Source organism: Hypanus sabinus, chromosome 16, assembly GCF_030144855.1.
Source record: "Hypanus sabinus isolate sHypSab1 chromosome 16, sHypSab1.hap1, whole genome shotgun sequence".
Classification (NCBI taxonomy): Eukaryota; Metazoa; Chordata; class Chondrichthyes; order Myliobatiformes; family Dasyatidae; genus Hypanus; species Hypanus sabinus.
Genome location: NC_082721.1, coordinates 2,592,136 through 2,610,071, shown reverse-complemented (window position 1 = coordinate 2,610,071; position 17,936 = coordinate 2,592,136). Strand labels below are relative to the sequence as shown.

The 17,936-nt window shown below is 42.3% G+C and overlaps 1 protein-coding gene across 11 annotated transcripts in view; it reads left to right on the top strand.

Moving 5' to 3' along the window:
* The window catches only part of gatad2ab (GATA zinc finger domain containing 2Ab), a 219,232-nt gene that overhangs the window by 80,773 nt on the left and 120,523 nt on the right, over positions 1 to 17,936 (top strand). For 9 of the 11 annotated variants that reach the window (XM_059990978.1, XM_059990973.1, XM_059990970.1 and 6 more), the window contains exon 2: positions 7,766 to 7,824. In XM_059990978.1, coding sequence (XP_059846961.1) covers positions 7,803 to 7,824 — 22 coding nt within the window. In that variant the 5' untranslated portion in view covers positions 7,766 to 7,802. Of the gene's footprint in view, positions 1 to 4,045; positions 4,148 to 7,765; positions 7,825 to 8,113; positions 8,158 to 17,936 lie in introns of those variants that run through there. The other 2 variants (XM_059990979.1, XM_059990980.1) reach the window with 2 other exon arrangements.

The window sequence follows — 17,936 nt, the reverse complement described above, 5'->3', positions numbered from 1 at the left end:
AGGGCTTACTCCTGTTTTCTGTGTTTGTGTGTCTTCCACCAAAATTCTACTGGTTGGAATGGACTCATTTAGCAAGGACTTTGGTTGTGGGTAAGAAGATTTTAAATCTCTGCTTTATAATTTTAAGGATCAAACCCATTTCAACATTGATATCTCTGGCTTTGTGCCATGCCCTGAGAATAAAATGCTCCTCACCTGGTTCTATGGATTATTCATCTTGTAGACTACAGAAATCTTGTGATTTATCTTTACCCTTAATGATCTTTGAATATTCTAATGATTTGTATGGATGAGTCTTACATTCAGGATATAGTGCATTTCTGAAATCACACAATGCAAGAATTTGTTGTCAGCATTTGAAGCTAAAACAGTAGGCTAATAATTGCAAAACAATTTGTCAGAGTGAAATCAATCCTTTTAAGCAGCTCTTACATTTGCGCGGCACTTAAGTTGCCACCAGTCAGTTGTACATGCCACATAAGCATAACCTAACAAAGTCACTTGACCCTCTGTCTCCTCAAGTCTAACAAATTTGCAGTTTGTAGCCATTTTTTTCCATTTTGAAGTTACAATTTTCTTCAGTCCATAAAGTCCAGTAAAAGTTGGTCTTGAGTCACCATAGTGAAGTAGATAGTACAGGTGACGTCCACGTTACAGCTGTTCAGCTTATGGAAATTTGACCTTACAGAATTCACATTTCACTTCAGAAATTTGAGGTAAGGAATAAAATGTGCTCTCGCAGAATTTGTGAGAAAAAATAAATACAATTTTAAAAATTTATGTTTCTTGGCTCGTGTACGTGTGACACAGGATAGAGTTACGTAAAGTCACAATACAGACCATTTTTGAGGAATGCAGTCCTCTGCAATAATGTAGGGGTTACCTGCCTCGTCTGTATTTGTGTTTTTCTCCTGATTTTTTTCCAGTGATGTTAATGTAACAACCAAAATATTTTGTACTCAATAATTCATGTGGGTGCATGTTTGTGGTGCCCGTCATCCCTTGTGATGTTTGAATCCTATAAGAATTTCATCAGGGATTTTCAGTTATAAGTGGAGAGGTGAGCATTCTTGAATTACTATTTTCTCCCTCTGAGTAAGGGAATGATCAATTATTTTTAACTTTGTTCCTTTATCACTTGATCTTCTTAAAGACTGAGTGGTATGATGAAATGGCTCACTGATATCTGGAGTGAGTGTATTTGGTATGTTTGCAGCCAACTGAGCAAGAACAACACCCTCCCATCCAAGACCAAACATTTTAATATGAAGCAGTTAGGTTGGAATATGGCCTAGAGTTTGTTTTAAACTACCAGGAGTGTGCAGTATCACATCTTGTCTGTGGCCTAACTTCCTATCACATAATGAATTTGTTAAAATAAAAACTTCCTCAAATTAATATTTGACCTAGTCTTTGGACTGTGCAAGGAAACTGGAGCACTTGGAGGAAGTGCACACATTCCATGGGGAGGATGCACAAGCTCCTTACAGTGGACACCGGATTGAAGTCCGACACCCCGAGTTGTATGTAATATGTCGCACTAGCTGCTATGCTACTATGGTGCCCCATAGGACAAAAGACATGAAATCAAAGTTTTGGCCTTTCCTGATTCTTTTGCTCATTTGTACACACCTATTGGGTTGTATTTAAACTTGATGTTCAATGGAATTACTGTTCTTGAATCCCCATCATCGGTACTCTGAAATTTGAGGAGTGGTGGGGGATCTGGGTTGGAAGCACTCACCCCATGTATCCAGGAACTTGGAAATTGCCAGCCCCGTGGCCATTTCAGCAAAGATTCATAGTTACCTCAACTTAGCCTTTTCTCCTGCTGTTGATTGCACCAAGAGGTGGTGGAGGCAGATTTTGAAAGGTGTGAGAAGGGTTTGTTAAACCTCAGTCAGCAACGTTATGTACAGTAGCGTAACGGTTCATGCGATATCATTACAGCTTGGGGCATCAAAGTTCAGAGTTTAATTCTGGTGTCCTATAAGGAGTTTGTACATCCTCCCCATGGAATGTGTGGGTTTTCTCTGGGTGTGCTGGTTTCCTCCCATTCTTCAGAGATATACCAGATAAATTAATTAATCAATCATTATAAATTGTCCTGTATTTAGCTTTGGATTAAATCATGGTTTTTGGAAGTTGCTGGCTGGAAGGGCTTATTCTGTGCTGTATTTCTAAATGAATAGATAAAAATGAACAGAAAGTTAAACACAGCTTGTCTTAGGATGCATGCCTCACGTGAACAGATAGAGCAATAGTTACTGTCCGAAGTTGAAGGTGGTGCTGAGATCGCTGACTTAACAGTATCACAGGGAAGTCAGGGTATCGAGGGAATGACACGCTTGGGAAGAAACAGCAAAGAAAAACGAGGCAACTGGATTCTGCAGAACATCAAATTCTGTGTAAGTGAGACCCCTTCGTGGATCTCCCAAAAGTAGTTTGTACTCAGTAGTTTTCACATAGTGAAAGAAGGATCCAGATTCTCCCACGACCGAGCTTACTTGGGATGTAAGAATTAATAGTAGAAAATCTGTTGCCTTCTAGTTCCAGTCAGCATTGCCGTGGACTCTCCCAAACTTGAGATCAGCATTTTACTACATCTAAAACTATCTTCATCTTCTTTATTTGCTTAGTTGGCCTTACTTGACATGACCTTCAATTGGTGCATTCATTGTTGGCATTGAGTAACTACACATTCACTATATGGAGCTTGTGGGCTCAAAGTCTGAGTGTAATCTCACTACTTTACACCTGGAACTGTTGATTGCAAGTTTAACAAGATGAGATACACATATTACTTCTACAGGAGCAGGACAGATGCTGAGTATTTTGCTTGGTTCTCCAGTGCTCTCTACAATCTGTAATGCACATCAGGATACTAAGACAGAATTCTTCGCTTTCTGGTGGAAGGCTAAAGAAGTTTGATTGCCTTCACAATTGGCACACTGACTGCAGTGTGCATCATTAACATGCACTGTCCTGATGAAGGATTTCGGCAACTGTTTATTCATTTCCATAGATGCTGCCGGACCTGATGAGTTCCTCCAGCATTTTGTGTGTTTTTCTGGATTTTCAGCATCTGCAGAATTTCATTTTTACGACACTCTGGCAGTGGTATGCATCATTAACAATGCCCTGCAGTGTTCTGCGCAATTTTTTGTAACAGCTCCATAACAAACATCTAAAATTTCGATGGGTACCAGGAACAGGATGCCAATTCATCTCATTCAAATCCTCTCTGACTCAAAGGTGTCCTTCATTGTCATTGAGTTCTGAAGACTACCTTGTCATTCATGACTGATCTGCCACAGGCGCTCTCTCCCCGCAGAGATATAAAGAAGGGAGACCGGCCCTTCAGCCCATCAAATCCATGCCAACTACCAAGTACTTGTTTACAGTTCTTCTACACTGAACCCAATATATTAGGAACAATTTATTGTGACCAGTTAATCTACCAACCTGCACATCTAGGGAATGTGGGTGCATGTCAGGGGAAGCAACACTCTTGCATGGAGGGCTTGCTAACTCCGCACTGGGAGTACTGGAGATCAGGGTTTAATCTGGATTGCTAGAACTGAGGCGACAGCTCTGTCAGCAGCCCCATTATACCAGTTCCTCACGGAATCAGGTTTATTATCACCAACATATGTCTGTGAAATTTGTTAACTTAGCAGCAGCAGTTGAATACAATACATAATATAGAAGAATAAATAAATAATTTGCAGTATTTGTATATTGAAAATCGAGCAATATCGGAAAAAATATATATTAAAAAGTGAGGTAGTGTTCATGGGTTGAATGTCCATTTAGGAATTGATCGGTAATGGGGAAGAAGCAGCTCCTGAATTGCTGAGTGTGTGTGCCTTCAGGCTTTTCTGCATCTCCTACCTGCTGGTAACAATGAGAAAAGGGCATGTGATGCAGCCTGTCAGAATGCTCTCCACAGTACATCTGTAGAAGTTTTTGAGTGTATTTGTTGACATGCCAAATCTCTTCAAACTTCTAATGAAGTATAGTCATTGTCTTGCCTTCTTTATAGTTGCATCGATATGTTGGGACCAAGTTAGGTCCTTAGAGATCTTGACACCCAGGAACTTGAAACTGCTCACTCTCTTCACTTCTGATCCCTCTATGAAGATTGGTATGTGTTCCTTTGTCTTATCCTTCCTGAAGTACACAATCAGCTCTTTTGCCTTACTGACGTTGTGTCAAGTTGTTGCTGCGGCACCACTGCACTCCTGTGTGCCCTCTCATCACTACCTGAGACTCTACCAACAATGATTGTATTGTCAGCAAATTTATAGATAGTATTTGAGCCAAACCTAGCAACACAGTCATGGGTATAGAGAGAGTAGAGCACACACTCCTGAGGTGTACCAGTGTCAGTGAGGCCAATCCGCACAGATTGTGGTCTTCCAGTTAGGAAGTCGAGGATCCAATTGCAGAGGGAGGTACAGAGGCCAAGGTTCTATAATTTGTCAATCAGAATTGTGGGAATGATGGTATTAAATGCTGAGCTATAGTCAATGAACAGAATCCTAATGTAGGTGTATGTTCTGTCAAGGTGGTCTAAGGCTGTGTGAAAAGCAATTGAGAATGCAACTGCCAGTGACCAATTGTGGCAATAGACGTATTGCAGTGGGTCCAGGTCCTAGCTGAGAAAGGAGTTCAGTCTAGTCATGACCAACCTCTCAAAGCATTTCATCACTGTTGATGTGTGTACAACTGGGTGATGGTCACTAAGGCAGTTCACATTATTCCTCTCAGGCACTGATATAACTTTTTGAAGCAAGTGGCAACTTCTGCCTGCAGCAGTGATAGGTTGGTCTACAGTATTCCCTCTAAGTATTCTCAACAACCTAGCTTCCACAATACCTGGGGTAAAGAATTCTAGTGATACACTGCTCTCTGCAAAAAGTTCCTAACTACCTCAGTTTTAAATGAGTGTTCCCATCTTGTAACTAAGACCCTTGCTGGAGATCATTCACAGAACGAAATATCTCAACATCTACTCTGTCAAATGTCCTCTAAACAGTGTCAATAAAAAGTATTCGCTCCTCCCCTTCCCCCGCCCCTCCCCCCCCCCCCCCCCACCCCTGGAAGTTTTCATGGTTTTTTTTGCAATATTGAATCACAGCGGATTGAAGTTAGCTTATTTTGACACTGATCAACAGAAATAGACTTTTTTTTCTGGGGAAAAAAGAGAAAACAGATCTCTACGAAGTGATCTAAACTAATTACAAATATAAAACGCAAAACAATTGATTGCATAAGCATTCACCCCCTTCAAGTCAGTATTTAGTAGAATCACTTTGGCAGCAATTATAGCCTGGAGTCTGTGTGGATAGATCTCCAACAGCTTTACACATCTGGATACTGCAATTTTTCTTCATTCTTCTTTACAAAACTGCTCAAGCTCTGTCAGAACAGCCCTTTTCAAGTTCACTCACAAATTCTGAATTGGATTGAGGTCTGGCCTCTGACTTGGCCACTCCAGGATTACCTTTGTTGTTTATAAGCCATGTGTAGCTTTGGGTTTATTCCTGGGGTCATTGTCTTGCTGGAAAACAAATCTTCTCTCAAGTCGCAGTTATCTTGCAGAGTGCATCATGTTTTCCTCCAGGGTTTCCCTGTATTTTGCTGCATTCATTTTACCCTCTACCTTCACAGGCCTCCCAGGGCCTGCTGCAGTGAAGCATCCACACAGCATGATGCAGCCAACACCAGGAATGGTGTGTTTTTTTTGATGATATGCAGTGTTTGGCTTACTCCACACTTTGCACTTAGTGTGATGGCCAAATAGTTCAATCTTGGTTTCATCAGACCATAGAACCTTCTTCCAGCTGACTTAGAGCCTCCCACATGCCTCTGGCAAGCTCCAGCCGATATTTAATTTGAGGGTTTTTTTTTAACGGTGACTTTCTTGGGCAAAAGTTGTTTTCCCATCATAGCCACTGAAGCTTGTAACTCCTCCAGAGTTGTCATAGGTTTCTTGGCCTCTCTCACTTGTCCCCATCTTGCATAGTTACTTAGTTTTTGAGGACAACCGCTCTAGGCAGATTTACATCCCTGCCATATTATTTCCAATTCTTGATTGACTTAACTGACTTCATGGTGTAGTTTTTGCTGATTCAGGTGTATTTTACTACAATCAATAGAAACACCTTGACTGCACATAGGTGACCACCATTTAACTAATTATGCAACTCTGAAGCTAATTGGCTGCACTGATGATTTTGGTGGTCATAATAAAGGGGATGGATGGTGAATACAATCAATTATTTTGTGGTTTATATTTGTAATTTAGATCACTGTAGGGATCTGTCTTCACTTTGACATGAAAGAGTCTTTTTCTGTTGATCGGTGTCAAGCAAAGCCACATTAAATCTACTGTGATTCAATATTGTAAAATAATAAAACATGAACATTTCCAAGGGGGGTGAATACTTTTTAATGGCACAATAAGATCATCCTATTCTTGGTCCAAAGAATATAGATCTAATTTTCATTTGCCAATCCTGATGGGACACGTTTGCACCCCATTGAAACTCTGTGAGCAGCTTCCATTGCCAGTGTGTGCTTTCTTAAATAATGCAACCAAGCTGTACAGTAAGGCCAGGTGTAGCCTCACTAGTCCCATGCACAATTACAGCAATAGTTCCCTATTTCCTGTTGTAATAACGGTCAAACTTCTGTTTGTCTTTCCAACCACTTGCCACACCTGCTTCTTTCATGTTTACAATTCATGCACATAGACATAAATCATATAAACATCTTCAAAATGCGCTAACATCCTTTTTCCAAGTGGTGTACACTTGTACACCAGCCTTTTATGTAACACCTTGTCAAATGCTTTCTGAAAAATGACGAGATGTACAGGAGTGAAAACTTATTGTATTTCCTGAAAGCTGAGCATTTCAGCTGTGGGGATGGACTCCATTGTCAAAACTTACACCTTTGGACTTACTTATTATTATATAATGCTTATATTTTGACACCTTTAATGCACTGGGCTAAATTACTTCAGGCTTTGCAAAAAGTGTCTCCCTTTGAGGCCATTTGACCAAGCCAGTGGATCACTGTTTCAATAATGTGCTCCCAAAAGTCCAATTACAGACTCCTTAGGAAGCATTTGAAAACCTTAAGACAGGTTGTGTAAGGAAAACATTGGAGTGGCAATGTCCCAGGTTGGATTCTTTGTCTACATTCTATTAATTTAGTGTGTTGTAGTTGGTTCTATGGAGAGATTATCTTATTGGCGTCTAGTTGGAAAATTCATGTTGGAAAATATATGCATGGATCGGTGTATCTCGTTCATAGCATCTGATGGAGCTGAAATAGTGCTTAAAAGGTTAAATCAGGCATCATATTAGCATAGTTCAATGCTGACAGCTTCTGTAAGAAAGCTTGTACGTTCTTTCCATATGAGCGTGGGTTTCCTACCACATTCTGTGTACTGGTTTGTAGGTTAATTGGTCATTGTAAGTTTTCCTGTGATTAGGTGAGGGTTACATTGAGAGTTGTTGATGGTGTGACTTGTTGGGCAGAAGGCACTGTTCTGTGCTGTATCTCTAAATAAGTCAAATAAATAAAAATAAGAAGGAAGACTTTTAAGGCTAAAAATAAAATGTGGGTTGACGATACGGAAGGGAGATAAGATCAAAAATTAATCTTGTCTTTCAATATGTATCCTTGTGCAATATGTGAAAGGGAAATTTCCATATGAACTTCAGTCTAAAAATATTTTTTCTTTCACCAGGATACGCTTGGAAAATCAAGAGTCTTTAACAGAAGAAATGGCTCTACAAGACTTGACAGGTGAGCAGAGATTGATTGTGTGCAGAGGATTTGCTGCGAACCGGTCACCAGCCATTTTACATCCTTGAGCTTTTTAGATACCATGCAGTTCATTTTGCTGCCCTATTTGTTTATACAGTGGCATGCAAAAGTTTGGACACCCCAGTCAAAATTTCTAATACTGTGAATGGCTAAATGAGTAAAAGATGGCCTGATTTCCAAAAGGCATAAAGTTAAAGATGACATATTTCTTTAATATTTTAAGCAAGATTACTTTTTTATTTCCATCTTTTACAGTTTCAAAATAATAAAAAAGGAAAAGGGCCTGAAGTAAAAGTTTGGGCACCCTGCATGGTCAGTATTTAGTAACACCCTCTTTGGCAAGTATCGAACTTGTAAGCGCTTTCTGTAGCCAGCTAAGATTCTTTCAATTCTTTTCTGGGGGATTTTTGCCCATTCTTCATTGCAAAAGGCTTCTTGTTAGAACCATAGAACATTACAGCACAGAAACAGGCCTTTTGGCCCTTCTTGGCTGTGCCGAACCATTTTTCTGCCTAGTCCCACTGACCTGCACCTGGACCATATCCCTCCATACACCTCTCATCCATGTACCTGTCCAAGTTTTTTTTTAAATGTTAAAAATGAGCCCGCATTTACCACTTCATCTGGCAGCTCATTCCACACTCCCACCACTCTGTGTAAAGAAGCCCCCCCCCCCCCCCATGCTCCCTTTAAACTTTCCCCCTTCACCCTTAACAAATGTCCTCTGGGTTTTTTTTCTCCCCAAGCCTCAGTGGAAAAAGCCTGTTTGCATTCACTCTTATCTATACCCATCATAATTTTATATACCTCTATCAAATCTCCCCTCATTCTTCTACGCTCCAGAGAATAAAGTCCTAACCTATTCAACCTTTCTTTATAACTCAATTTCTCAAGACCTGGCAACATCCTTGTAAACCTTCTCTGCACTCTTTCAACCTTATTAATATCCTTCCTGTAATTCGGTGACCAAAACTGCACACAGAACTCCAAATTCGGCCTCACTGATGCCTTATACAACCTCACCATAACATTCCAACTCTTATACTTTGATTTATAAAGACCAAAGTACCAAAAGCTTTCTTTATGACCCTATCTACCTGTGACACACTTTTAGGGAATTTTGTATCTTTATTCTCAGATCCCTCTGTTCTATTGCACTCCTCAGTGCCCTACCATTTACCTTGTATGTTCTACCTTGGTTTTCCCTTCCAAAGTTCAATACCTTACACTTGTCTGTATTAAATTCTATCTGCCATTTTTCAGCCCATTTTTCCAGCTGGTCCAAATCCCTCTGCAAGCTTTGAAAACCTTCCTCAGTGTCCACTACACCCCCAATCTTTGTATCATCAGCAAATTTGCTGATCCAATTTACCACATTATTGTCCAAATCATTGATATAGATGACAAATAACAATGGACCCAGCACTAATCCCTGTGGCACACCACTAATCACAGGCCTCCACTTAGGGAAGGAATCCTCCACTATCGCTCTCTGACTTCTCCCATTGAGCGGATGACTAATCCAATTTACTACCTCACCATGTATACCTAGCGACTGAATCTTCCTAACTAACCTCCCATGCGGGACCTTGTCAAAGGCCTTATTGAAGTCCATGTAGACAACATCCACTGCCTTCCCTTCATCCACTTTCCTTGTAACCTCCTCGAAAAACTCTAATAGATTTGTTAAACATGACCTACCACGCACAAAGCCGTGTTGACTCTCCCTAATAAGTCCCTGTCTATCTAAGTACTTGTAGATCCTATCTCTTAGTACTCCTTCCAATAATTTACCTACTACCAATGTCAAATTTACTGGCCTATAATTTCCCGGATTACTTTTAGAGCCTTTTTTAAACAACGGAACCACATGAGCTATCCTCCAATCCTCTGGCACCTCACCCGTAGATACCGATATTTTAAAATATATCTGCCAGGGCCCCCTGCAATTTCAACACTAGTCTCCTTCAAGGTCCGAGGGAATACCCTGTCAGATCCTAAGGATTTATCTACTCTGATTTGCCTCAAGATAGCAAGCACTTCCTCCTCTTCAATCTGTATAGGTTCCATGACCTCACTACTTGTTTGCCTTATTTCCACTTATTGCCAGTTTCCTTAGTAAATAAAGGTGCAAAAACCCATTTAAGATCTCCCCCATTTCTTTTGGTTCCACACATAGCCAACCACTCCAATCTTCAAGAGGACCAATTTTATCCCTTAATATACCTGTAGAAGCTCTTTGGATTATCCTTCACCTTGACTGCCAAAGCTACCTCGTGTCTTCTTTTAGCCCTCCTGATTTCCTTCTTAAGTTTTTCTTGCACTTTTTATACTCAAGTACCTTATTTGCTCCCTGTTTCCTATACGTGTCATGCATCTCTCACTTCTTTATCAGAGTTCCAATATCCCTAGAGAACCAAGGTTCCTAATTCTTATTCACTTTGCCTTTACTCCTGTTCTGTGAGATTCTTGGGTCGTCTTGCATACACTGCTCTTTTGAGGTCTGTCCACAGATTTTCAATGACGTTTAGGTCAGGAGACTGTAAAGGCCATAGCAAAACCTTCAGCTTGCGCCTCTTGAGGTAGTCCATTGTGTGGATTTTGAGGCGTGTTTAAGATCGTTATCCTGTTGTAGAAGCAATCCTCTTTTCATCTTCAGCTTTTTTTGAAAGACGGTGTGATGTTTGCTTACAGAATTTGCTGGTATTTAATTGAATTCATTCTTCCCTCTAACAGTGAAATGCTCCCCCAGCCACTGGCAGCAACACAAGCCCAAAGCATGATCAATCCAAACCCATGTTTAATAGTTGGTGAGGTGTTTATTTCATGCAATTTTGCATCCTTTTTTCTCCAAACATACCTTTGCTCAATGCAGCCAAAAAGTTCTATTTTAACTTCATCAGACCACAGGACTTGTTTCCAAAATGCATCAGGCTTGTTTAGATGTTCCTTTGCAAACTTCTGATGCTGAATTCTGTGGTGAGGACGCAGGAAAGGTTTACTTCTAACAACACACACAAAATGCTGGTGGAACACAGCAGGCCAGGCAACATCTATAGGAAGAAGTACAGTCGACGTTTCAGACTGAGACCCTTTGTCAGGACTAACTGAAAGAAAAGATAGTAAGAGATATGAAAGTGGGAGGGGGAGGGGGAAATCAGAAATGATAGGAGAAGACAGGAGGGGGAGGGATAAAGCTAAGAGCTGGAAAGTAGATTGGCAAAATGGATACACAGCTGGAGGGGGAAAGGATCATGGGATGGGAGGCCTAGGGAGAAAGAAAGGGGGAGCGGAGCACCAGAGGGAGATGGAGAACAGGCAAGGAATGATTGTGAGAGGGGCAGAGAGAGGAAAAAAAAGGAGAGAGAAGTAAAGGGGGAGAATAAATAAATAAGGGATGGGGTAAGAAGGGGCATTAACAGAGAAATCAATGTTTATGCCATCAGGTTGGAGGCTACCCAGATGGGATATCAGGTGTTGTTCCTCTAACTTGAGTGTGGCTTCATCTTGACAGTAGAGGCGGCCATGGATAGACATATCAGAATGGGAATGGGACGTGGAATTAAAATGTGTGGCCACTGAGAGATCCTGCTTTCTCTGGTGGACAGAGCATAGGTGTTCAGCAAAACGGTCTCCCAGTCAGTGTTGGGGTTCATCAATATATAAAAGGCCACACCGGGAGCACTGGTCACAATATACCACACCAGCCGACTCACAGGTGAAGTGTCGCCTCACCTGGAAGGACTATCTGGGGCCCTGAATGGTGGTGAGGGAGGAAGTGTAAGGGCAGGTGTAGCACTTGTTCCGTTTACAAGGATAAGTGCCAGGAGTGAGATCGGTGGGAAGGGATGGGAGGGACGAATAGACTAGGGAGTCACGTAGGGAGCAGTCCCTGCGGAAAGCAGAAAGTAGAAAGTGGGGGGGGGGCGAGAGAAAGATGTGCTTGGTAGTGGGATCCCGTTGGAGGTGGCGGAAGTTACAGAGAATTATATGTTGGACCCGGAGGCTGGTGGGGTAGTAGGTGAGGACAAGGGGGAACCCTGTCCCAAGTGGGGTGGCGGGAGGATGGGGTGAGAGGAGATGTGCGTGAAATGGGAGAGATGCATTTGAGAGCAGAGTTGATGGTGAAGGAAGGGAAGCCCCTTTCTGTAAAAAAAAAAGGAAGGCATCTCCTTTGCCCTGGAATGAAAAGCCTCATCCTGAGAGCAGTTGCGGCGGAGACAGAGGAATTGCAAGAAGGGGATGGCATTTTTGCAACAGAAGGGGTGGGAGGAGGAATCGTCCAGGTAGCTGTGAGAGTCCGTAGGCTTATAGTAGATATCAGTAGATAAGCCGTCTCCAGAGATGGAGACAGAAAGATCAAGAAAGGGGAGGAAGGTGTTGGAAATGGACCAAGTAAATTTGAGGGCAAGGTGAAAGTTGGAGACAAAAGTTAATGAAGTCAACGAGCTCAGCATGCGTGCAGGAGGCAGTGCCAATGCAGTCATCGATGTAGCGAAGGAAAAGAGGGGGGCGGATACCAGTATAGGCTTGGAACATGGACTGTTCCACAAACCCAACAAAAAGGCAGGCATAACTGGGACCCATGCGGGTGCCCATGGCTACATCTTTGGTTTGGAGGAAGTGGGAAGAGCCAAAGGAGAAATTATTGAGAGTCAGGACTAATTCCGCTGGACGGAGGAGAGTGGTGGTAGAGGTGAACTGGTTACGTCTGGAATCCAAAAAGAAGCGGAGAGCTTTGAGACCTTCCTGATGGGGGATGGAAGTATATAGGGACTGGACATCCATGGTGAAAATAAGGCGGTGGGTGCCAGAGAGCTTAAAATCATTGAAAAAATGCAAAGTGTGAGAAGTGTCACAAACATAGGTGGGAAGGGATTGAACGAGGGGGGATAAAACAGTGTGTTATGCAGAAATGAGTTCGGTGGGGCAGGAGCAAGTTGAGACAATGGGTCTACCTGGGCAGGCAGGTTTGTGGATCTTGGGTAGGAGGTAGAAACGGGAAGTGTGGGGTGTGGGAACTATGAAGTTGGTTCCCACACCCCGCACTTCCCGTGAACTGATAAGGTTGGTGATGATATGGGAGACAGTGGCCTGGTGCTCCTTAGTGGGGTCATGACTGAGGGGTATCAGTGAGTTGTCGCTGTGCCTCAGCAAGGTAGAGGTTAGTACACCAGACTACAGCAGCGCCCCCCCTTATCAGCGGGTTTTATAGAGAGGTTGGGATTGGTGTGGAGGGAGTGAAGAGCAGAGCGTTCGGAAGGAGTGAGGTTAGAATTGGAACAAGTTGTGGTGAAGTTGATTCAGTTGATGTCCCGTCGGCACTTCTGATGACTCTTCCATGAAGGTCATATTTGTGCAGGTGTCACTGCATAGTAGAACAGTGCACCACCATTCCAGATTCTGCTAAATCTTCCTGAAGGTCTTTTGCAGTCAAACGGGGGTTATGATTTACCTTTCTAGCAACCCTATGAGCAGTTCTCTCGGAAAGTTTGAGTGCCGGGCAGCTGCTTAGAGGAGCGCATGGCTGCTAATTGTTGGGACAAGGTTTGAGGAGTCAGGGTATTTATAAAGCTTTGAAATTTGCATCACCTGGCCTTTCCTAACAATGACTGTGAACAAGCCATGGCCCTAACAAGCTAATTAAGGTCTGAGACCTTGGTAAAAGTTATCTGAGAACTCAAATCTGTTGGGGTGCCCAAACTTTTGCATGGCGCTCCTTTCCTTTTTTCCCATTCTAAAATTGTACAAAACAAAAATAATACACTAATCTTGCTTAAAATGTTAAAAAGCATGTTTGATCTTTAACTTTATGACTTTTGGAGATCAGTTCACCTTCTACTCACTTAACTAATCACAGTAACAGAAATTTTGACCAGGGGTGCCCAAACTTTTGCATGCCAGTATACCAATATATTAAAGTTTGCTGCTGATACAGAAATTAGGTGCCAGTGTGGAGCAGATGCAGAGAAGCTAAGAGAGGATAATAAATAAACAAGAGTGTGGCAGATGGAATATAATGTGGATCTTGGTAGAAGAAATAGAAAGGAAGCATTTTTATTACATTCAAAGTATATTAGTCACCATATATTATGCCAAGATTCATTTTCTTTCCAGCATTCATAGTAAATACAAAGAAACGCAAAAGTAAGCAATAAGTATTGAGAACATGAGATTAAGAGCCCTTGCAAGTGAGTTCTGGTTGTGGAGCAAATTAAGTTATCTCCTTTAGTTCAAGAGTAAAATAACTGTTCCTGAACCTGGTAGTATGGGTCCTGAAGTTCCTGTATCTCCTTCCTAATGGTAGCAATGAGAAAAGAGCATGGCCTGGATGGTGGGCATTCTTGATGGACGCTGATTTTTGTTCAGTGATCCATGTAGATATGCTCATTGCTGGGTTGGGCTTTACGCATGATGGTCTAGGCCAGGGGTCAGCAACCTTTACCACTGAAAGAGCCACTTGGACCCGTTTCCCACAGAAAAGAAAACACTGGGAGCCGCAAAACCCGCTTGACATTTAAAATGAAATAACACTGCATACAACGTTTTGTTTTGCCTTTATGCTATGTATAAACAAACTATAATGTGTTGCATTTATGAAATTGATGAACTCCTGCAGAGAAAATGAAATTACATTTCTGCATGCAACAAAAACATTTTGAACTCCGAAAAAAAGACGTTGGGTTGAAGGTTACTTTTAAGTAAAATACTCAACGTCTATTTGAGTCCTTCTTGTATTTATGAAAAACGCCAAACTTAAATTTGCCGCCAGCAGCAAACCAAAAATAACGTCAGCCAGCTGTCAACCTGAAAAATAAAAGGACTATTTCACTGAACAATGAAAACATATGAATATACGTAAAATAATAGGCAATTAAAATATTTATCATACTTGTTCAGGTTGACTCACACCTGACAATGCAGTCGTATTTAGTAGGGATGGATCGATGCTTAGGGGAGTGACCGGGAAGGATAATGTGTTTTTTTCCTCTCTGAACTCACAGAAGCGTTTCCCAAACGATGTTTGCATTGCGATGATTGCAGAATGTAAATACTCCGAATTTATCATGTCGTGACCTTGTTTGAACTCTCTCAAATTGGGGAAGTGAGACAATGTGCCTTTCTGTAAATCTCTGGCAAGCAACGTCAACTTGCGCTCGAATGCCAAAACATCCTCCAACATGTGCAGGGCTGTACGTCCTTACCCCGTTGAAGAGCTGTGTTCAGCGTGTTCAGGTGCGCTGTCATGTCTACCATGAAGTGTAGCTTTTCCAGCCACTCTGGCTGTTCCAGCTCAGGAAAGTTGAGCCCTTTGCTGCCCAGGAAAGTTTTCACTTCTTCCAGACACGCGACAAAGTGTTTCAGCACCTCCCCCCTGGACAACCATCAGACTTTGTTGTGCAGCAGGAGATCAGAATATGCAATTTCCAGCTCGTCCAGTAACAAACGGAATTGACGGTGATTTAAACTTTTTGCCATTATTTTATTGACAATCTGAATGACAACATCCATTACTTCTGTGCATTCCGGAGGAAATGTTTGAGCGCACAGTGCCTCTTGGTGCAAGATGCAGTGAAAAGTCAGCAGCTTTCTGTCCAGCGACTTCTGCAGTAAAGCCACAATTCCCTTGTGCGTTCCCGTCATATTCGGTGCCCCCATCAGTAGCTACTGACACCAGATGGGTGGTCTTTATTCCTTTGGCTCTTAAACAATTCAAGACAGCCTCACAGATGTCCTCCCCCCGTGTTTGGTCTTTTAGAGGTATCAACTCAATCAGTTCTTCCTGTGGCCCGGCAGAGTTTACATACCGGCAGAACAACGCTATTTGTTCAATATCACCTTTGTCTTTAGACTCGTCACAGGCAATCGAGTAGGCCACAGCTGAATTGATGTCTTTAATTTGCTGTCTTGTGATGTCTTCTGCCATTTTTATGGTTCTGTCTTTGACAGTCTTTGCAGAGAGGGGCATATCCCTGATTTTCTGCACAATTTCACTCTTGTTTTTAAAGTCCGTGAATAGATGTTCTGAAATCTTAATGAAAGATTCTTTTATATATTCACCATCTGTAAACTGCTTCCCGTGCCTGACTATTTCCTGAGCGGCAATATAACTGGCGTATGTCGTTGATTTTCCAGACTTCATCCATTTCTGGAAATGATTTTTGCTCAGATCAACCTTCCGCATCAGTTCCGAAACGGCTTTTTTTCTCTCATCTCCATCCGGATATTTTTGAGCAAAGGTTGCATGTTTATTCTGGAAATGCCTTGCGACATTTGACTTTTTGTTGTTTGCTAGTTTCTCATTGCATATTAAGCATACCGGTAAACCAGTCTCGTCAACAGTGAAAGCAAATGAATCTGTCCACGTATCATTAAACGTTCTGTTTTCTTCAGTCACTTTTCTTTTTTTAGAATTCTCCATAGTTGGCTTACCTTGGATCGAAAAATTAAAGAAATCGCGCACTGGCGGGTGTCAGGTATTGGCAGTGGTGACGTATATTAATAGCGATAAAAACACGTTGTAGCGGTGTGCTCACGCAGTCAGTAAACTGCAGTCGAATAACTTTATTCGAACTAAACAGCCTTGCTTTTAAGCCTCCCTCAACCCAGCCCCCATGGACGCAGATGCTGCAAAAGACGCGTACTCACAAACCCCCGTAGGCTATCTCCCTTAGCCGGAATGCTGGCTAATTGTGAGGAAATGTGTCGCCACACTTAGATTGTACAAGATCACCATAATCTTCAAATTTAGAATTACATTTCAAAAGCTAACAAACTAACATAAAATACATTTTAATTAAATACTGACCAATTATTTCCCAAAGCCACAGGGAGCCGCAGCACAGAGGTGAAAGAGCCACAAATGGCTCGGGAGCAGCAGGTTGCCGACCCCCGGTCTAGGCCATATCCACTTACTTTTTGTAATCTTTTCCATACAAGGGCATTGAAGTTTCCATACCAGGTCATGATACCACTAGTCAATATACTCTCCACCATGATCTATAGAAGTTTGTCAAAGTTTTGGATGACATACTGAACCTTCGCAAACTTCTAAGAAAGTAGAGGAGCTGCTGTGCCTTCTTTATAATGACACTTGCCTGCTGGACCTAGGACAGATCCTCTGAATGATAACACTGAGGAATTTAAAGTTGCTGTCTCTCCCCTCCTCTGATCCTCCAATGAGGACTGGCTCATGGAACTCCAGTTTTCCTCTGTATTCAGGTGAGAAATTGAAAGTTGTTGATGTTCGGAGGAGCCTGTGGGACCTGCTGTAAAGGCTCTTTTACCTTTTTTCCACAGATGCTGCCTGACCAGCTGCAGGCATGTTTCCTGTTGGTCTACTGGTTAGGATTCTGCACACACCACTGCAGACCCAGTTCAATTCCCAGTCAGGGAGGAGTTTTTTTAGGCTCTTGATTAGTCAGGGTATCAAAGGTTATGGAGGGAAGGTGGGAGAATGGGGTTGAGAGGGAAAATAAATCAGCCATGATGGAATGGCGGAGCAGGCTCAATGAACCATATGGCCTAATTCTTCTTCTTTGTCTTATGCTCTTGTGGTTTAATATCTTCAGGATGAAGGTTAATAGTTTTTTTGGATATTAGTGGAATTAGGGAATATGGATTAGAGTAGTGGTCACCGACCTTTTTAAGCCCAAGATCCCCTATCTCGGCCTTAGTAAAAGGCAAGATCGACCCCACGTCAATTGGTTACACACATGCGCACCAGGGCAGAAAAGACCGGAAGTAAAACCCCGCAACCCAGAAGTAGAAACACCGGGGGTACCCACTTTTTTTTTGCACCGCGGACCGGTTTAATATTGATAATATTCTTGTGGACCGGCCGACGAGGGCAGGGGGTGGTGTTAAACACGACCAGAATACAGAGAAACTCGAAGCAGGTTCCTTATGTCCAGTCTATTCTAGTTTTCACGGCTCTCGGCTTCTGTCCCTCTTGCTCACGTTTTTTCCGCTGAGAAAACTCAGCGGGTTCGTCTTTATGTGCCGGGTGCTTGGACTCAGGGTGCTGAAGCAGTTATGAGACATTGCCTCATTAGACAGCCTCTGGGCCCAAACTCAGCCTCCCGCCCACC